The sequence below is a fragment of the Meleagris gallopavo genome, chromosome 26 (assembly GCF_905368555.1).
Source record: "Meleagris gallopavo chromosome 26, MGAL_WU_HG_1.1, whole genome shotgun sequence".
In the NCBI taxonomy this organism is placed as follows: domain Eukaryota; kingdom Metazoa; phylum Chordata; class Aves; order Galliformes; family Phasianidae; genus Meleagris; species Meleagris gallopavo.
The window spans coordinates 6243094-6264140 of record NC_139429.1 but is presented as its reverse complement, the minus strand read 5'-3'; the positions used below and the strand labels follow the sequence as shown (position 1 = coordinate 6264140).

The following is a 21047-nucleotide window of genomic DNA, read 5'->3' as shown; positions in this document are numbered from 1 at the left end:
AAAGTGTAAATATACCAGTGATTTTCTTTTTGTTCCAATGATAACATTTTAATTCTTGTGCTTTGAAGACATGAAGACTAAAAGATTGCCAAAATGCTTTCTTATGAATGCATGAGGAATGAGAGAAAATAAAGTCTTTTTTTTTTTTCCATTGACTGGAAAAAGTATTTGAATGGAAGAGTCAAATAAACTCCAGTGTAAAATTGCAAGCTTTCTATAGGCAAGAAGGGATTTTGCCTTTGTGGAATTAATATGAGATAACATTCCAGTTCAGAACTTTGTAAAATGATTTGAAAAATGACAGCAAGGCAGTCAGCCCAGTTATTAGAAGGAGATTACTTCCCCAAATTACACAGACTTCAGGATTTTCATGCAATCCTATTCAGTAGGTCTTTAGTATTGAATCTGGATAATTCTATAATAATGTTGTGTTACTGTAAACAAGCCTACCTTATTTCTACTGGTATTTGCTTGAATAAAACTTTATTGAATACGAGTAATAGAAGGATTGTGCTCTCTCTAGCTCTGGAATCAGACTGTTGTGAGATTAGGGGCACTGAGATCCAGCACCAGTTAAAATACTGTTGCAAGATGCAGAGCAGCTTCTTGCAGGCTGGCAAGAATGATCATCGCTGTTCTGGAAATCGACACAGAATCATTCACTTGTACAGGAGAGAGAAGTTGAGAAGTTAGCAATTGTTGATTCTTCACAGTCCCCATCAAGTAGAAAAAAAACCTCTGAAACAGGGCAGGCAAAACTGATGTGCACTGTTGCCATTACAGTGGAAGAAAAGCTTTCAGACTCAGTCCATGTGATAAGGCCATGTCTGCTCCAGCAAGGGTGCACCAACTTTTCCAGTTCTGCTTTCTTTCTTTCCAAAATCCAGCAGCAATCCCTGAAGCTCGCATTCTCTATCCCACTCTCCATCTCCGCTGAGTAAGCAGCAACAGCCTCATGGAGGTCCAGGCACCTTTCTGAGCCTGCAGACTGAACCATGGTGTGGTTAATGTTGGATTTCCTATGTCAGGATAATTACAAGTGAAGCCAAGATCAGATTGTGACTTTGATGGGTTGTAAAAGCATAAACTCTGACATTGCTGTGATAATACGGAATGAAGTCTTAAAACCTGCTGCATGGGCAGAATAATGGGAAGCTTAGTGAAACAGGATGTAATCCCATAAATGGATCAGTTTGTTTACCCTCTGTGTGCTACAACAGCCCAGCCCAAAGGGATTTCAGTCACCAGAGCCCCTGTTGGAAGCGCTGTAGGGGTGGGGTGGAAGGGAAGGCATTGAGGACCTGCAGGTTGCTGTCCCTGTACTTCTCACACTCACCTGAACCTTGATTTTCTTCCCCTGCTGGCAACGCTCACAGCTGAATGAAGCAGCACCAGTGTGACCCACTGGAAAGGCAGTGCTTTTTGCTGTCACATCTTGCAGATGTTAAGTACTGTGGCAAGCCAGTTTGCTGGAGTACAGGGCTTTATGCAGACAGAAACTGGGTCTTCTAGAAATGCTGATGCAGCCCTATGGCACTGGAGCTGGGGGAGAAGCTGTACAACAGGGTACCCCTTCCCTGCTGAGTGGTGCGTGCTCCCATGAGTGATCCATGCTACAGGGTGTGCTACAGGGGAAAGCTGTTTTATTTTCCAGAAAATCCATCCTCGTTGTTTATTTTGGTAGATAGTAGAGTTTAACAGGAAATATCACAGATTTTTCTTGCTTCTGCACTGTGGGTTTTCTACTTTATAGATACCTTGGAAAAAATGCAGTCATGAGTGGGGCCATGAAATGCAATGAGCAAATCAGTTCTGGCACTGTTGTGCTGTCTGCTTCCTCCTCCTGTCCTGCCATGGAGCGAGCTGCACCACAGTGTGCCGTGATGTCAGGGCCATGCTCAGCAGGCTTTGGGGTTCAGACCATTTGTTCTCAAAGTCAAAAGACAGAAAAGTAACAACTGTGCAACTCCCCTCTGAAATGGCAATGATGTGCAAATGTTTTGTTTTCCATTTTCAGCAACAGCTACAGGCATATGTGGCCTGGGTAAATTCCCAGCTGAAGAAGAAGCCAACAATAAAGCCAGTCCAAGACCTGAGACAAGATCTCAGAGATGGAGTCATCCTTGCCTCACTTATCGAGATTGTAGGTCAGTAATGCCATATGGCACTATTTTTCATCTTGCAGTTTTAGATCTCCAGTAAAATGGGCTGGCCTTGGCTCTGACATCTGTTGGGCAACTGAAGAGTGCTAATGATGGCAGTGGAGTTTGGGGGGGGAGGGGTTACTTGGAAAGAAAATAATCATAAAGCAAATCATAAAGACAATTCCATTAAAGGCCATATGTGTTAGCAGACAGCTGCAACACAGCCAAATTGCAGACCTTCTGAACTATGTATGTGGTCTCTCAGGTATCATGTGACAGACATGTGGAATCCTCTCCAGGACCCAGTAACTCCCACAAGGCTGGAATGGAGTTATAGAAGGATTTATCTTATAAAGAAATGGTGTTAGTGTATGGCATTGTTGGAAGAGTGATCTGCTTGCTGAGATTCTGATATTTATAAGTAGTGAGAGAAGAATCAGATTTGAGAGATAATTCTGTCTGTCTCTCTGCAAAACAGTGTAATATTTCCACTCATAAGGTCACAGTGGCTCAGGAATAATCATGGAATAAGGAAGTACACTTAAAAATGCTTCTTTGCTGACAATATATTGTAAAGTCTGCTTCCAACCTAGCTATTCCTAGTACAAGGAAAAAGCAGGACAAGCAGGTCTTCTTGCAGTCCCTGACAAGACATAAAATCAGCCCCCACACCTATTATCAGTACTTGAAGTGACACTAAATACTATTCTCTGTAATAAAATTTTTTGCTTCTTTAGCTGGTGAGAAGCTGAATGGTGTTCAGGTCAACCCTACCAGCCACCAGGAGATGAGGGAAAACGTGGAGCAAGTCTTACAGTTCGTGGCATCAAAAAAGATTCGTATGCATCAGACATCAGCAAAAGGTATGAGTCCCTGGCAGTTGCCACAAATGATTCTAAGTGTTGAAGGCCTAGTTCTACTTTTGTTTCATGTGAAACAGACAATATGTTGATTTGTGGGGGAGGGTTTTTTCCCCTGTAGTTTAGTAACAGAGTGATAAAGAGGTGACAATCTCTTTTTTTTTTTTCTGCTGCTTTTTTTTTTCTGCTGGTTCTGTTTTTCAGACACCAAAGCAAATAACCAGCCTTCATGCTTCCAGTGCCTGTAATATTATTTTAAGGCTTTCAGAAATTATAATATTCTGTCATTTAACCCGCAGGACTGTTAGTTGGAAATGGCCACAGGGGGAGGAAGGCTCGTCTGCTCAAAGCATTGAAACATGTAATCAGTAGGTGGCAGTCAGTTTGCTCTGAACAAGACAAGTAGAGCTAAGCATCAGTGCTATAACGCAGTTTCTCTTGTGCAGTCCCTTGTTACTGGTGTGATCTCACTCAATTACATTCATGCTTGTTGGTCAGATGCAGCTCTGGTGACATCAGATTAATATTACTGTCCTTGGCTTTATTTGTATTTTGTAGATATTGTCGATGGTAATTTAAAATCTATCATGAGGCTGATCCTCGCCTTAGCTGCTCATTTCAAACCAGGCTCTGGAAGAGCCGTGAATCACAGCCCTGCTGGCATGATGGGGAAGAGCTCAGCAGCATCGTTTGGCAGTCACAGGCCCCGCTCAGCTGCTGCAGTGGCCCAAGGGGCAGTGGCTGCTCTGGCAGATGTTCGCCAAGATGTACTGCAGTCTGGCCGGGATGTCTTCTGGCACAGACAGAGGTAATGAATTTTTCCTATTTATGTGTGGTCAGACTGTGTTAGCAGTGGACACAGTTCATTTCAAAATAGATGCCTCTTTATCCTGACAATTCCTGACATAAGGCAGCTCTTTATATTGTGTGAACAAGAGACAAACCACTGCTGTCTCACTAACACCTGAATTGTTGGCGGCCTAACAGAGGGGATTGCTGATCTAGCCTGGATGCCTCATAATGAAAATTACAGGTATCCCAAGTCTTTTTTGAATTTTACAGCAAAACAACTGCTGAACCTGTGTTCACTGAAAAAGAACATGTCTTTATGGCCAAGACAGAGGAACTTCTGCTGCCACATCTTCCCCAGTTCAAGCTGAAAACAGTGCCATCCTTGTGCTTTCTTCTTGCAGAAGTTTCCATTTCAAATGAAACAAAACTAACGTTTTATCTACAGATGTTGTTTACAAGTCTGTGAGTAGTTGTTGCCAGAACTGTGGTTTTGGTCCTGTAGTACACGTTCATTCTGCATTCGATGTTGCTGATCTCTCCAATGTTCCACTCACTGCTGTGTCGGCAGATGCAGTGTTGTGTGTTGTTAATCAGATTATGCATCCTACCATGGAAATGGAGGAGTTCTGGAGATAATGAGGGGAAATTATCCATGTACGGAAGGAATGCGTAATTCTGAAAGCACATTTAACACTTGCAAAAGGTGCAATGTGGATTATAATAGTACTGACATTTAAATGGAGGCCAGATGGCTGTCTTTTGAGAGTTTCATTTACACAGCTGAAGGTCATTTGCTCATGTTATACTGGCTTAAGGATGTACCCATGAAGCAGTGTGAAAATGATGTTCAAATTGGAGTTTGTTTGGTGTTTGTTTTTTTTTTTTTTAATTATCTTTTATTAAATGTTAAAGATTTATCTTGCAAAGATATTGGGTCAGGAGTTCATCAGAGAAAAACAGTCTTTATTCTGTTTGCAAATTCTGCTCTTTTCCTTGCCTTTACAGAGCTTTTCTTGTTCTCTAGTCACAGAATTAAGGATGAATGCATTGCCTTCTTTTTATATCAGTCTTTAATATTCAGACCAGTTATCTGACCTGAATGTCTGGGGTGGAGAGCAGAACAAACCCCACCAGAATTCAGGTAGAAACATTTAGAGACCTGCTATTCCACTTGGACTGTCAGACGTTCTTGGCGCCAGGTGGGATCCACTTAGGGGTGCTGAGGGAGCTGGCAGATTGGTTGCCAAGCTGTATTCCATCATCTATTAGCAGTCCTGGCCACCTGGAGAGGTCCCAGATGACTGGAGTCTTACTAATGGGATGCCCATCTATAAGGGTCATAAGGAGGATCTGGGGAACTAGAGGCCTGTCAGTCTGACCGTGGTTCCAGGAAAGCTTATGCAAGGATCATCTGGATCATCTTGATTGCAGTCTCAAGGCATGTGCAGGACAACCTGGAGATCACACCCACCCAGTATGGGTTCATGAAAGGCAGATCCTGCCTGACCAAACTCATCTCCTTCTGTGACCAGGTGACCAACCTGGTGGATGAGGGAAGGGCTGTAGATGTAGTCTACCAGAATTCAGCAAAGCCTTTGACACTGCCTCCCACAGTATTCTCCTGGAGAAGCCGTAGCCCATGGCCTGGACAGGTGCACTCTTTGCTGGGTAAAGATTGGTTGGATGGCTGGGCCCAGAGACTGGTGGTGAATGGAGTTACATCCAGCTGGTGATTGGTCACTGCAGGCTTGGGGCAGAGTGGCTGGAAGGCTGTGTGGAGGGAGAGGACCCACGGGTGTTGGTGGTAGGTGGGTGGTTGGACTAGATCATCTTCAACCCTAATTACAGAATCAGAGAACTGCTCAGGTTGGAAAAGACTTTCAAGATCATCAAGTCCAACCTCAACCTAACCATACTACCTTAACTCTAAAAACCCACTTCTAAATCCTAATGATACTATGATTCTGTGAGTTTAAAAGGGGGGGTTCTGTTTGCCTTCGTTTCCCTCTCACCAAGACAATGAAGTAGAGCTCCCCGTAAGAAAGCTGTTTTAGTAGGAAGTTTTCTAGCTGTTCTCTCCTTCCTGCCTTTAGCTTTCTTCCCTTCCTTCTTGGAGACCAAAAGAATTTCTGCCCCCTACTAGATAAGGCATCACTCATTCTGTGATTGTTAATTCCAGAAACAGCAGTATGGATGAGGAGATTGAAACCCCCTACTGGAGTGTTCGCGCACTGGTGCAGCAGTATGAAGGGCAGCATAACATCCCCTTGGAGTCCCAGTCCTCCAGGTAAAGAACATGCCAAGTCATGACCTGTCACATTCATTTGTCAGGTGCTGCCTAAAATGCCCTTTGTTACTGTGATGGAAAAAATATGGAGGAAAGGAGTTTAAACCAAGCAAACTTTGTTACCTGTTGAAATAGAAGTGAGGGGCATGTGGATTTGAACAGCAGTTAGAGAAACATACCAGTCTTTAATGCAGTCCCTGGGAGATCCGCAGCTGTCTTCATTGCCATCATGTCCTCATCAGCAGCTTCAATTGTTTCTAGATTTACAGTTATCTCTATTACCCTTCCATCCTCCAGGCTTTCACTTTCAATCTAAAATGCAACACTTAATTATTTGGCTGAAAAAATCTCCTGCATACTGCTTTGATGCCTCAAAAGTCAGAGTTCACTATGAGTTCCATTGGAGTTGGCTTTGCTCTTTAAAGTAGAACTTGGATCTTGAGACGTATGTGTTCTGTGCTATAAACAGCCTTCAGTTTCTTCACTGCACAAGTTAAGCAGGGCCAAACTGGGGGAAGTGGAAGGCTTTCTAAAAAATAGTCTGCAGAAGCCAGGATTGGTTAAAATGGCATCATGTAACACATTTCCAGTATGAGGTGGTATAACTTGCAGCTGTGAACCTGGGCAGTGCGTGCCAGTCACAACACACACACTGGTGCCCTACAAGCTCTTCTCACTCCTCTTTGCTTTGGGGAATAACTCAGAACTCTGCCCCCATTTACTTCAGCAGGGAGGGGGAAGGGAGAACGTGTGTCTACGTTTATTTTCATGGATATAGGAGAGACAGTGTAGACAGCAAAAGAAAAACTGTATTATGGTGGGGGAGCTGATTTACTGTGGGTAGATTCCTAGTAAAGGACAGCCTTTCTCTTTTTCCCCAGATAACAAAAAACTAGCTTGCATACTGACTGAACATATTAGGTTTCCCTCTGGGTACAATGCTTTGCTCCATTTAAGCTCTTCTGGAGCAAACTAAGAGCTGTGTGGGCACAGTTGCAGCTCTTTGATTCAGACTTTCCTGTTCCCTCTGTAAGCCCCAACTCAATTTCGTTGCTTCTCTGTCTTGCCAGGGCTGCTCCCTGAGAGTGTCTCAGCTGGGCTCTCATTTGCCCTTTTTGTGCAGGTGTGAGGAGGTTCATTTTCTTAGGGCTGATTGCCATTGATAGTTTCTCAGGACACAGGATTTCTCAGCTCCATACTATAAAGAGGCCTCTAAATACCTGAGCATTAGGATCACTTGTCCAACAGAGGAGAAGGAAAGAAAAAGAAAAAAGAAACCCAAAAACAACACAACCATTTGTACTCAAAATTTGTTGTGTGTTAATGTGAGGTCTGCTTTAAACATATGGGTGTGGAAACTCCTTGTGAGCCAGTGCCTCTACGTGATGTCAGTAGAGAGTGTCAGGAGAAAAGTTGTTGTTCCAGGGGGAGATTAAAAAAAAGTCTGGTCCAGGACACAGCATTTCATGGTTAATGGCACAGGACTTTGGTGTTAACTCTTGAACTGCTATCTCAGTAGGATAGTGACTGAACTATGCTACTGTTCATTTTAAGATAGCCATATTTTACATGTCCTATTTACACGCCATATTTTACTCCTGTCCTGTCAGACAGGTGTTATTGGACAACAGCTGTTTGTGGCTGTATTTTGCTGTTCAGTGAAACTCTGTGTACGCATCCTACATTGCTTTGCTTTTTCCCTGCAGTGCCAAGAGTTCTTTTGCCATATGGTAATGGTGACATTGTTGCTGATAGGGCATAACATGGTGAGAGCCTCTATGATATCACTGACTTCCAAAATTTACTGCGGATTCAGAAAATATTGTGCCATGCAGATGAAAATCTGAAATGAACTGTCTAGCTATTTTAGTGAGAATTCTTGCATTTTTTTAGTCTGTTTCTGTTTGGAACTTTTAAAACTGTTTTGTTTTCAGGAGAAAAAACAGCACATCTCTACACTGTGGAGCATAGTGCATCTTGTAGGCATTGTAAATGTGAGCTGATGTGGGTGGATAGAGGCCTGGGGTCAAAATAGTGAGGGCTGATGTGTTTGGCAAAGCTTTAGAGTGGTCTAATTCTGGAAACACTATGTGATGCTTGGGAAGAAATAAAGGAAAAAAAAGCACAGAAAACACTCTTTGTGTTGGCTCATTTCATTAATAGGAGCTGCTTATCTGGAGTTTAAAATCTTGAAACTACCCAAAATTGTTCTCAGTGATCAGTCTGTGCTCATTTATCTGTGCATAAGGAGCAGAAGGGGGGCCTGAGCCTTTGCAGGCTGCCCAGTATTTTTCTTATCCTACAGTTCTGCTTAATCCTGTGCTATGGGATGCACAGAGAGCTACTGGCAGCTCATCAGGAAATGATCAGAGATTGGATCAAGCTGGGGCTAAAACAATTTTAATTAAAACTGGGAATATGCTGCAATATGTTATTAAATTTTAATCACAGTATCTAGAGAATACCAATATTTCCTGGCTATCATGTGGATTTTTGTTACCTCAGAGATGAGGGTCAAAATCTGTGCTGTGTTTATCAGCTAGGAGACTGGCTGGGAGAGAGATGTGAGTGCTGGGGTCTCTCTGTCGCCAAAGGGCAAGACTGTAGCTTTGAGGGCTGCTGACAGAGCAGGTTGTGTGGTTTTTGGTGGTGGTTGTTGTTGTTGTTGTTTTTTATGCAAGACCCCAGCTGAGGAATAGATCCAAGCTGCCGGACAGGAAAACTTTTCACTGTAGCCTTCAGTACTGCCAGCTACAGAACTTGTGTGTGAGCAAGGAGAAAGCAGGCTGGGGCTCATCCAATGCCATTCACCAGAGGCACAGCAATTACAAACACACAGGTTGCCTGCTGAATTGCAGGAGGAACTGCCAAGCAGGGAGGGATCTATTTATACCAAGTCTTATGAAATCAGGAATATATATATATTGCCCTGTTACAGGGCACCAGTCACTGCCTGGTGCCTTAGAAATAAGGCTCAGCAGCAGCAAAACTCTGTATCTTGTTTTGATGTCTTGATGCTCACAATGACCTTGCTTGCTTCTAGCTCTAGTCAGTGATGTGCCCAAAGAAAACGTGACCTCTGGCTCCTGACAATGTTTTCTGCTGGCAGCAGGTTCTGTTGTGAAAGTTAGATTCTCGTTTCTCTTCTCTTACAGAGGAATTTGGTTGGTGGCCCTACATGTGACAGGGGGCTGGAGATTCATGATCCTTGAGGTCCCTTCCAACCCTGGCCATTCTGTGATTCTGTGAATTTCCAAGCTTAGCTTTGTGAACTAGCTGAGAAACAAGCCATTGTATTAGTGAGATGAGGTCTGTATCAGCAGCCACCCCCTCCTAATAATTGTGCTGCTGCTGAGCCTGTCCCAGGGCAGCACTTCCTCTCCGTATCAGCTAATTTCTGCATTAACCCTTCAGGGAGTTCGCAGTCTGAATGTTAGAATTCCCAGAGACAAGATATCTAATAACCATATGTAACAGCAATGATTCATGGAAATTTTACCAAAACCAGGCTGATTCCCAGGCCACCGAGCCCCTCGTGCATCCCTCCTCCTCTTCCCTCCCTTTCCACCAGCCCTCCCTCCCCCCCCGAGGCAGGCATCTCGGAGAAAGGCTCTGCCTCGCACAGCCGTGTGACAGCAGGAGGGAGAGGAGCTGGAACCAGCGAGGAAAAGGAGCCGTGCGCACGGCTGGGAAGGGCTGCATGCCGTCTTCTGAGCCAATATCCGAGTCTGGAGGAGCAGGGAACCCACTGCCTGCAGGGGCATCTTTTCTTGGCTGTTCGCTGGCATCTGCAGCAGGTGCTTGGAGTCTGAAGAGGGCAGAATGGGATGAGAAACGCCACTGGCGATCCAGATCGGTCTTGTGATGCAAACAACTGGGTGTGCAGCTGACCAAAATGCAGCAAATAACCCGGGAGGAAAATCAGCAAAAGCAAAACCCAGGCAGCAGAATTTCCTGACTCTACAATCAAATCCGGGCACAGGGGCTGCTGATCTGCCATCAGACGGTTTCTTGCAAAGACCCTGAGGTTTTTTTTTGTTTTTTTTTTTTTTTTTTGCTGTGAATATTTCAGCTAATGTGAAGCAGTCTGGCTTGCAAATATTTCTCCAGTAGTTTGACAGGAGCTGGCATCTTCTGCACTGAATTCTGAGCATGTGAAGGAACGAGGCATGTCTGTAGCTCTAATCCTGAGGCTTCCCAGAAAACGGATTCTGTGAGGCGAAAGGTTAAAGTGGGATCATGGGAGGGAAGCAGGTCAAATGGTGAGCGATTGTTGCCATTGTCATTTGAAACCGCGGGGGTGGAGTGTTTATTAAAACTGTGGGAGTTCAAGTTTATCAGTGGGGCTGTTTCCCTGAAGCCTGGGCTGTGCAGACACTGACATCTCTGGGACTCAGCTGAGCAAGGATATGTGGGTTAAGAATCCAAGAGGTGGTAAGAGGAATAAAATGGAACAGTTTGCATCATAAAACTGAAATAGCTTTAATTTCCCAGAGTGTATTTCTGCATGCTTTGATAATGAATTATGATATACTTTTAAGAGAAAATCGTGTAAGTGGGTATTTTGTGCTATAAGTGACTTGGCGTAGCAATGTTTTCAGCATTAACTCATTGATGGCATAACGAATGGGACTACCTGACCTCTGCTACTGCTTCATCAGGCACCTGCGTACATTTCAGTGTCACTTTCACTGTTTGACGTGGTTTTAGAATTTGTTTCTGGTGCCATGTGAACTCTCTGGCCTCTTAAAAGAAGGAAGCTGCCTAAAATGGGGACTGTGGACATAGGAATGTCTAAGTGATTATCTGTAATGCTATATGGTGTGAAGACCTGTAGTGACAGTTCAGCCTATCCCTGCCCCAGCTGGGGGCCTTTGTATTTCATTTGGGCTGTGGATCCAGTTCTGAGAGGGGTGGACTTGGGGAGAGGGGGAATATTATTTCCATGTTCTGCATCCCCTTGTTTTTTTGTTTTTTTGTTTTTTTTTTTTTTTTCATATCCTGCATGTTCTGTTCACTTTTCCTTCTAGTTCTCTGCTCATACCTCAGTTTTGCCACCTTCTCATCCAATAGTTGCTAATACTGTTTTTCTCTCATCCTTTCACCTTTAGCATGGATGAGAACCAGCAATGTGCTTCCTAGTGGCCATATCAGAATGATGGCACATTCAGAGTCTCAGTGGGAAGGAGAAATGAAGATCTCTGGCTCATAGGAAAAAAATATCTTTCTGATACTGGACATGTTAGATCAGCTGAGCTCCTGCTTTGTGCTTGTGCTATTTGAAAGCTCCACTTATGATCCTTACTGTGAACGCAAACCCAGCTATACTTACTGGGCTCTCAAACAACTATTTTATATTGTGTACCCATTCAGTGACAAGCAGTAGCAAGCAAATGGTTGAAAATGTTTTATATAAAATGTCTAATTAAGGACTGCTGTAATGCACTTAGTCTTCCTGAAGGTAAACCCCTTGGACAAAGTCAGGTGGCCTGGAGCCCTTAAACAACTACACACACCTTGTTTGAGCAGGACAGAACAGGCACTGTTAGAGATCTCCATTAGAAGGTGATTATTTTTTCACTTATTAAATTGCCTTCATCTCTTCCTTTAATGTGGTGAAAGTCCACTCTTTTTAGACCTTTAAAAGTAGGTTGTTTAAAGGTCTGTAGTGTAAATGAAAAATAAGCTGGGACTATGGATGGGAATGGATGAGACAGAGATGCTAGCAAGTAGTTTTCATCTATTTTGCAAGGCTTTTCTAATTCTGGGAGAGCTGTGGAATATGTAGGAACAGTGCTGGGAAGATGCAGAAGGCAAGCTGCTGGAGTGTCTTATTTTTCTGAACCTATTCTATTATTTCCACATTGTTTCCCTTTTGTTCTCTGTGCTTTGTTTCTATGTTGAGGAAAATGAAAAATTAACTCCTGTTTATACTTGCAAGGATTAGTTCCTGAGACTTGGGAGGTATGCTGAATGGGTCAGTGAGCTTCAGCTACCTTTTGATGTTGTCTGGGTGATGCATTTCAGAAGAATTTATGAAAAAAGATTGAGTGTTTGGACCTCACAGTCAGCTGAGATGGCTCCAATGAAGCTATTTGGGTACTTTCAAGATCTTTATACCAAAGATGTCCTGGATGAGTGGTATCTGACATTTAAAAATATTTTGCCTTTGGAATTTCAAGTTTGTTTTCTTATTGCATTGATGCTTTTAAAGCCCAGAAATGAGACATGAAGAAAGCTAAGATGGCTTTTTGTTTAGCTTGCAGTATGCAAGACTTGCTATAAATTGCTTCTGAGCAGACCTTTAGTAGAGTGTGGTGTTACCTCTGTGTGAGTTATGTGCCTACTTTAGTTTTCTGATGACTTCCCTGCCTATTATGCAGAAAATTCTCTTAACAAGATTTCCTGCATATTTGCTTTTAGCTTAGATGAGAGTGGTGTTGATCAGTGCACTGAAATAACTGTTTCCTGTTTCCTCTGCAGTCTCACATCACCCAGTCCTGTCCATAGCACAAAGAGTGAATCCACTGTAACCCAGTCAGAGGAGAAAGCAGGATTTGTGATTATCCACACTGAGGAAGCAGAAACTAAAACAGGTAGTTTGCTGATAGTGCTTAACAGCTCGCACTTTCATTGGGATTTATTTGCATTTGTTTACTGAAAAGTTCACCGGAGACTGAAATGAATATAGAGAGAGAATGAATTCTCTGCAGAGAATGGGATGCTGGGCAACTTCACATAAAGCGAAATCTCAAAAACTTTTAACAATACAGTGGTGCCATTAACATGACAACATTTGTGAGGGCTTGCTAACCGATACTTGGAAAACAGAATGCTGTGGAGAAGGTTTAAGAATCACACATAAACATGCTTTAATCACAGTATCATTAGGCTGTGTTGAGAGAAAAAATAAAATTCCTAAAAACACAGTCCATGTGAACCTGTAAAGCCTGTGATGCAGAACTTGACTTTGTGGAGGAGTCTGTGTTTACAGTGCATCTATACATAGGTTGAGTGACTCTTTGAAAAAAGTTGAAGTATTGTGGTGTTTGCATTGAAGTTATTGCTGTATTTCCACAAATGCCCTGTGATATGATCAGTTTACACTTGAAATTTTCGTACAGGAAATGCTTTCAAAGAAGTTCTTAAAGTGACTTTTTTTTTTTTCCTTTCCAGGAATGCAGCTTAATAATAGCTCTTTCTGGTTAGCTTCTGTCCCAAGAGCAAATGGCAGAAGCTCTCCTAGGAAATACTTTGCTGCCTCAGCCAATATAGTCTGCTTCAGTGCTTGCTGGCAGGCTGTGGCAGACTCTTCTTTAAATTCTTAGCATCACTCTATGTACTTGCTGCCTGCTCAGTTGGGTACTGCAGCTGTGTGCCTGCTGATGCACAGCAGCTTGAGCTGACTGGTTTCATCTTTGGTCAACTAGGTAGCTACTAAGTAGTCATCGAACCTCACCAGGTACAGCAAAGTTAATGGAGGGGAAGGATACTGATCATCTTTGATGCAGGCATATCCAGGAAAGTTTTCTTTGCATGGAGAATGAGGAATGAATCCTTGAAACAGACAGAACATCTCACCTGTAGCAACTTCCTTGATGCGTTTGTATGTGATTGACATGGACAGCAGGCAATTACAGTGTTGTGGAAGTCTTTTCTATCTATGTAATGGCCACATTCAGTTGTTTTTTCTTCCAGAAGAGACAGAATCTCACTTCCAGCCTGAATGGCAAGCAGGGAACCCAGGGTCATGTTTGGAGAATTCATGGGAGGAGCAGCTATTGGAACAACAGGATCATTTGGAAAAGGAAATGGAGGAAGCAAAGAAGATGATTTCAGGTTTGCAGGTAATAGATATTCTTCCCAGCCAGCTTTTCCATACACATTCATTTTCTTTCCATCAGCTATAGCTGGAATGTAAATTATCTTGCAGCTGAGTCTGGAACTTGAGAGCTGAGGAAGAGTCCTGGCCCAGGGAGGTCTCCTGGGGCAACTGTGAGGAAGTCAGTTGTTTAGTGGGGATGGTGGCTCTTCCCTGTGTCTCTGACCTGTGTATTTGCTATTGCCATTTAAAGCACATACGTTACCATGCAGAATGGTAAAGATGCAGTAGTGTTTTCCATGAGCTGAGGGAAAACTCCCATTCTTCACCAGGGCACTTATCAGGTTTTGTTAGCAGTCTGCAAGAATGGAGCAGTCTTTCTGTGACTTGTGATCAGAAGTAATGCAGAGAGGCAAGAAATGTAGAGAAATCAATCAAGATTCACAGGCTGATCAACGGTCACATAGGTCTGCATCAGTCTTCCAGTGAACTGGGCTGAACTATAACGTTTAACACACTCCTCTTCAGCCAGTGGCCATTTATTTGGGGACCTTTTTCTCACTGCCCTGTTCCAGTCCCCCTCTGACCAAATGACCCTCAGCCCAATGTGTTTGTGTGATTCTGTGTGGGGAATAGAGCCCCTGTTCCATATGGTAAAGACCCTGAGCTCTCTCAGGAATATTCCTTTCTGTTTGTGCTGGGAACCATACTGGCTTTGAATTGTAAATATTTATGTGCCAGTAAACAAAGCAGAGATTGTCTGAGAAGCATAGGCAGCCGGGAGAGCGCTTTCCCTGTGGACAATGGGCAGGACACAAAAGACTCCAAAAGAAAATATATGCTCATGCACTGGTAAAATCCAGTTGCATTATGTGCCCAATGGGAGCAGGGAGAGACAACACAGGAAGGACTGGCATGTCCAGTTCTTCCATCCCTGGCCCTACGTCTCAGGAGTGAGGGTGAGCAGCTGGCACTGCTGCTCCCTTATCTTCTAGGAGTAGGAAGAGGCAGCTGATATTTCTAGCCAAGAAATTGATTTAATTGATTATTCTCCCTGCCTCCCCCTCCCCCCTTCAATATTTTAGAGCCGCCAGTTCATTAAGGTTTGACTGAGATACCAGGGACCTGATCTATGCATGCCCCATAAGGGGCTAAAACCATGGCAGCTTTTTATGTTCCTATGTGATTCATGCTTCAGTGTCCTGCTGGGCAGACTTTGGGTTGCACTCAGGGAATGGTTTCCCAAAGAGCCTTTGCATTAACTGAATGCAGATTGCTGGCTGTTTGCTATTCAGCAGCAGTTGCAGCACTCTGGCCCATCAGCCTTGAGTCTTTTGGACTGGAGTATTGCTGCAAATTAGGTATTTTGTTTGCAACTATAGAGTTGAAATAGAAATAAAATAGAAAAGTAATTTAAAGGAAAAAAAAAAAAAAAGCATTACTTTAAATTATTGACTGGTGCAACATCCTGGCATGTACCCGTATGTCTTTGAGTCCTAGAAGCTTGAGACAGAAAGGTCAGCGTAAAAAAACACCAGCTAGAGTAAACCAGTCCTGCCAGTCACACTTTCTACAGTATAGGATTATCCATCCTTCAGGCTGGATTTAGTTTACTGTGGAGATTCTGGCATCTTCCTGCAGACATGGCCTACTTGGATCTGCTGAAAGAGTTAATGCTGTGCTTCCAGAAACTGTTGATATGTCTGACCGGTCTTAGCCAGGTCTGTAGTTAGCCTGTTTTTCTTTTAAAAACCTCTGAGGAGTTTGTTTGTTTTTTTTTTTTTCTTCATTCTCTCAGGCTTTACTGCTCAATGGATCTTTACCTGAGGATGAGCAGGAAGGGTCCTTTGAACTTTGTGAACATGGAGCCTGCCCAGAAGAGCAGCTGGTGAGCACACTATTGTACTTAGGTTTCTCTAACTGAGCAGCTCTAGGTAATGGTCTGCCACAGGCAGGTGTTTTACTCAGTAATAATCATGGGTTTTTGTGTTCAGATCATAATCCGAAGTCGTCTGGACCAGAGTGAGGAAGAAAATCAAGACCTAAAGGTTAGAGGAATTGATTTTCTTTTTTTTTTTCATGCCTATAATAGCAGGGGCTTAAGAAGATGCTTATTTGATTTGCCATATGGGAAAAGGAGAACACAGACTTGGGTTGAATCTGAACAGGTAAAAAAATGCAATTTAATCAAATTCTTTTGGATTTACAGAAGGAGCTGTTAAAATACAAACAAGAAGCTCGAAACCTACAGGGGATAAAGGTAAGGAAAGGGATACTTCATCAAATATAAATACTAAAGCTCTGGAGTTTGCTGCAGCCCATGAATAGGAGTAGGGCAATCAGCAACCATACAGTTCTGTGGAATACAAGAGAATGGAAGGAGCTGTATTAGGGCAGTTGGAGGTAGGATATCCTATGCTCTATTTCTGGTTTTTGGGAGAGACTGCAGTTGAAACAGGCCCCAGGAGTGAGGTGTCCTGGGTTCTGTTTCTATCTTCAGGGTTGGGGTAGGCACAGCAGGATTGGCCAAACAAACTCTTGATGAGAGGCAAAACAGCATAGGGGGTATCCTTGTCCTCTTCAGCTGCAGCATTTTTCACCTTTTTGGCTTGTTTTGCTCAGTTTCTCCCTTTAGAGTTATGAACACTCATAATCTGCTCCTGAGCAGAAGTATTTTAGAGCTGCCTATCAGCTTTCTGTGAAGGAAGACAGCAGTACCTATCCAAGGTGGAACTCTCGGTTTCTGGGTAATACCAAGTTAGAAATTACACAATTAGTACGGACTGTGGCCTCTTCAGAGAGGATTTCGTTGCACAATTAGATCGTGCTGAGAATTTGTTTCCTTGTGTCCCTCCCTGACATTGGCCTCTTACTACCCTCTGGCTGCTGCAGTTGTGTGGCTGGAGAAACCAGCTGTAGGCTGCTGTAAACACCCTCCAAAGACACTGCTGTTTTCTTCCATAAGGGAGAATTGTCAGGAAACTTCTGAAGCAGAAACTTCAGGAAGAAGCAATCACTCTGTCACAAATGTCTAAACCATTAGCAGGGAAATCGTCACTGGGCAAGAGCAAGGCAGAAGGGCTCTGAGAGGCTGTTGGAGCAGATGTCTGTATGTCTTCCGCTCTCTCAGGCCTTTGACAACATTTGAGTCTAGTCTATAAGGTCTAGATCACATCTAGATCACTTTCCATGGGAAGGTCTCTGCCTTTCTCTTGCACTTACCTATCGATGTCTTTTCCTAGGATGCTCTACAGCAGAGGCTGGCTCAACAGGATGCTTCAGTTCTTCAGCTAAAGCAGGAACTGCTGAGAGCAAACATGGACAGGGAAGAGTTGCACAATCAGAATGTGAGTCACTATGTTGCTGCTTCTGAGATTATTTTAGAAAGAAAGAGCTTGGCAGCCCTGGGAATTCTAGCAGCCAAAGGATGGGGTTTGTGGTTGCAGCATAGTTTTTGAGGTCATGGGATAGTGAAAGAACAGTCAAAGGTCTATGCAGTAAAAGCTGCAGACTCTACTAGCCAGCTGTGGAGTTCCCCGTTCCTCATCCCCCACTTCCTGCACTCAAAGGCCTTAGCTGAAATGAGGAGATTCCCATGATGTTTTCAGTTTTCAGTAGCCTTGTTCCTTCCTTATACTGCTCCCTGCATTCGCAACTACCATGTTGACAGGTGGAGCTCCAACATGGTGTCTGCCTGAAGTGCCCTGTTCAAAAGCTTGCTGCCCTGGAAAGCAGACTAGCTCCCTCAAACCCTGCCTCCCATTAGCACAAGGCATAAAGAGCTTGGCGCTAACTCTTCAGGAATATAGACTTCACACCTAATTGTTTTTTCTGCAGGTTGATCTTCAGAGGAAGGTTGAAGAGCGAAACAGGCTACTGGCAGAATACAAAGTAATGGAATCTCTTTGTTGGGGGCTTTGCTGGGGACGGTATCTGGTGGTTCTCCTGTGAATGTAACTGCTCTCTCCCTGGCACTCATTCACCTCATGGAATGGCATTGTGGGCAGTGAATAAGTTGCAAAAGCCATGCATGTTTGCTATGAGAAGAAGGGATCAGATGATTCTTGTGTTCTGCCCCAAACTCATTTTCATAGTGGATCTTTCATTGTCTTGCTTTTGGCTTGCTGAATGTTTAATGTGCAGAAGCCAGGTTAGAGTCTGTCACTTGACTGCTCACTGATCCCTCATCAATCTGTTTTCTCTGCACCAGTTGTCTGGCCTCAGTCATGGACCTTGACTGGCCAGGGGTGCTCCAGGCAACAATAATATGACTAACCTTTTCAAACAAGGCTTTGATACTCAGATCTAACATCTAGCTAAAAGGATACAGACTATGTAGGTCAAGCTGTAGAGTAGCCTTGTCTTGGCAGAGTACATATTCCTGCCATAATGATGATTGTGAGCCTTACCATGCTTTGATTTGTTACAGAAGGAACTGGGCCAGAAAGATCGACATTTACAGCAGCATCAAACCAAACTGGATGAAATGCTTAGGCAACTTTCTGAGGCCAGTTACCAGCAGGTGTGGAGCCAGGTGGGCTGCTGATATCCTAAGAGCTGGTACTTACCCTTGGTGGCTCATTTCGTGCTGGTTCTTCTGTTCCTTTTACAGGTGGATTTGGAGCGGGAGCTGGAGCACAAAGAGGCCCTGCTAGCTCACTGCATGAAGAGAGAAGCTGAAGAGGTATGGGAAGCAGAAGCATTGGTCGACACATCAGACTGTTGGACTAGTGTTTCCATTTAGCACTCCCTAGCTGCCCGTCTTCAGAAATCATATCCGTCCCAGAGAGGCCGAACTCAATATAGTCTAATTGACTGTGCCCTGAGCAAGATAGGCTTACTCCACAAAGCATCCATCTTACCACAGCTCTCAGCAGTGAGCTCTCTGGCATAGCTTCTAGTGTCAAAATCATAAGGGATGAAACAATAAGGAGAGCACAGGATTAAGTGGAAGCCAGAGGCTTCTAACTTCTGGACTCTAACTTCAGCTCTAATGCAGGCTAGCAGCTAGGCCAGGACTTACCGTCTCCTCTCCTCCTCTTCCTGGTGACACAGCTATTGAGAACTTGTAACTGTTTTGGTGGAAAGAACACCAGCCCCAGTATCTGTCAGCACCTGCACAGTGATCTTTAGAGTTTATAAGAGTCCTCTGTGGCAGTGAGAAGGCATTTCCTATATCTGCCTGTGTTTCTTCACCCACACATGAGAAACCACATTTGTGTGGAGCAGTCCTATAGGCCAGAGCACTCCTTAAGTGAATGCATTTACCTACTAGAAAGTAAATAGATCTTTTTCATCCCCTCTCATCACTTTGAAGTTGGCAAACTGAGACCTATAGGGAATTCCTAACACTTATATTCCTGGCGTCACATGCATCTTCCACTGAACAGGTGATGGCATATAGCAGTCACAATGCTCAGAGCAATGGCTTCCTCCAGACAGCAGGAAAAGGAGCTGCTCCCACAGCCCACCGAGGGGTAAGTGTATGAAGGGATGTTTTCCCAGTCAGATTGAGGCGAGGGCTCCATATGTCCTGGAATCTGTTAAGGGCTATTTCTCCTTTCTAAGGCCTGGGGCTTTAGATGGGAAGAAAGCAGCCTGGAGATAATATGATTAACTTTTGGTCTCTTGGCAAGACAAATGACTTGCAGCTCGTTCGTGATGCACTTCGTAGCCTGAGGAATAGTTTCAGTGGCCACGATCCACAGCACCACACTATTGACAGCCTGGAGCAGGGCATATCTAGTCTGATGGAACGGTTACACCGCATGGAGACGCAGAAGAGGCAAGAGAGAAGGGTAAACGTTTCCTACTGCTTGCCTCTTAATTTCTGCCCTTCACACAGAACCTTGAACTAAACTACCACTTCCCAACTGGGAAGTAATACTTCATTTTCACTCATTTGGTTTCACATCCTAGATCCGGGGGAAGTCACCGGCAAGCAGAGTGACAAATGAGTGTAGAGACTCCTGGCCTCCAAACTCCAGTAAGTGTCTTTCAGTTCCTCTTCTTTCTGAATTAATTCCTCAGATTTCCTGGGCAAAGTCTAGGACGCAGCAGCATCTTGGGAATCTGCCATTTGTTCTGCCCTTTACCAAAGCTCACTATCCTCACTTCGGTTGCTTGGCATTCAGGCATAGGAAGGAGGTCAGAGACAGTCTATAGCAGCTTGTTTGTAAAGCACCATTATGCTGTGAAATGTCTGAACCAATTGAGTAGTACTGCAGTAGAAATAATTACCCATGGGATGAGTTGGAAATGTAATGTTATTTCACCTTTCCTGCTGGTTTGCACCATCTAGTGGATGCATAACTGTACAGATGCTTCTCTTGCTTCCCCCATAGTGTCTGGCTCCTTTCATGTATGTGGAATAGCACAGTTTCTGACATCATGTTTTGTGGCTTCAGCTGCAGCAGCTCCACATTTGCTTTTCATTGTAAAGGCTGTTTGTTTCAAGTTTTGGTTATAAGTGTTTTCTGGGAAGTCTGTGAGGGAGGCGGTAGAGGTTTCCAGGTACTGGGGAAAGGCAGAGGCTGCATTGCAGCATCCAGCAACAGGGTAGCCTGCATGTACAGGATATGGAGAAAAGCAGGACAGATACTCAGAAGTCTGAAGGGGAGGCAGGGAGGATTTGTTGGGTCCTCCCTCCTCTCCTATAAACTTCAGATTTTAGGGTCTCTACATGTGTACCGTACCTCTCCCCTTCTCATTAAGCCTCAGCAGGCTTCATCCCCTGTGCTGCAGCAGGAAAATTGAGTTTTGCAGCCATAAACCTAGAATCTCTCAGGTGTAGAGAGTTCTAAGAGGTGGCTCCAAAAATTTGTTAGAAACCTATAACTTGGTGTCCTACTGTTTTCTGCATGCTGAGAGTTAAAATTGTAGAGTTCCTCAGTGTGAAGCTTCAGCTATCAGCACAGCACATTGAAAGGGTAGGGGAAACTAGGCAGTATCCAGAGGGGAGAGAAACATAAATGAGCAAAGAAAAATACGTGCACAAACACTCATCCTGACCAAGCTGAATGGACAGATGGGGAGGAGATAGATAACCTTTTCCCTTAATAATGGTGATCAATCAGACCATCCTGCTCTACCCATCTGCAAGTGAAAGCAAGTGGTACTGTAGTTTGCCTAGACAGTAGGAT

At 43.9% G+C, this 21047-nt stretch overlaps 1 protein-coding gene across 5 annotated transcripts in view; it reads left to right on the top strand.

Moving 5' to 3' along the window:
* The window catches only part of DIXDC1 (DIX domain containing 1), a 32911-nt gene that overhangs the window by 8410 nt on the left and 3454 nt on the right, over positions 1-21047 (top strand). For 3 of the 5 annotated variants that reach the window (XM_085209323.1, XM_019622869.3, XM_010723773.4), the window contains 16 exons: positions 2018-2147; positions 2882-3007; positions 3563-3812; positions 5976-6083; positions 12567-12679; positions 13782-13930; positions 15704-15793; positions 15900-15953; positions 16115-16165; positions 17148-17252; positions 17743-17796; positions 18335-18439; positions 18518-18589; positions 19296-19382; positions 19542-19703; positions 19825-19891. In XM_085209323.1, the coding sequence (XP_085065449.1) occupies positions 2018-2147; positions 2882-3007; positions 3563-3812; positions 5976-6083; positions 12567-12679; positions 13782-13930; positions 15704-15793; positions 15900-15953; positions 16115-16165; positions 17148-17252; positions 17743-17796; positions 18335-18439; positions 18518-18589; positions 19296-19382; positions 19542-19703; positions 19825-19891 (1723 nt within the window). The remainder of the gene's footprint in view (positions 1-2017; positions 2148-2881; positions 3008-3562; positions 3813-5975; positions 6084-12566; positions 12680-13781; positions 13931-15703; positions 15794-15899; positions 15954-16114; positions 16166-17147; positions 17253-17742; positions 17797-18334; positions 18440-18517; positions 18590-19295; positions 19383-19541; positions 19704-19824; positions 19892-21047) is intronic. The other 2 variants (XM_085209324.1, XM_003212759.5) reach the window with 1 other exon arrangement.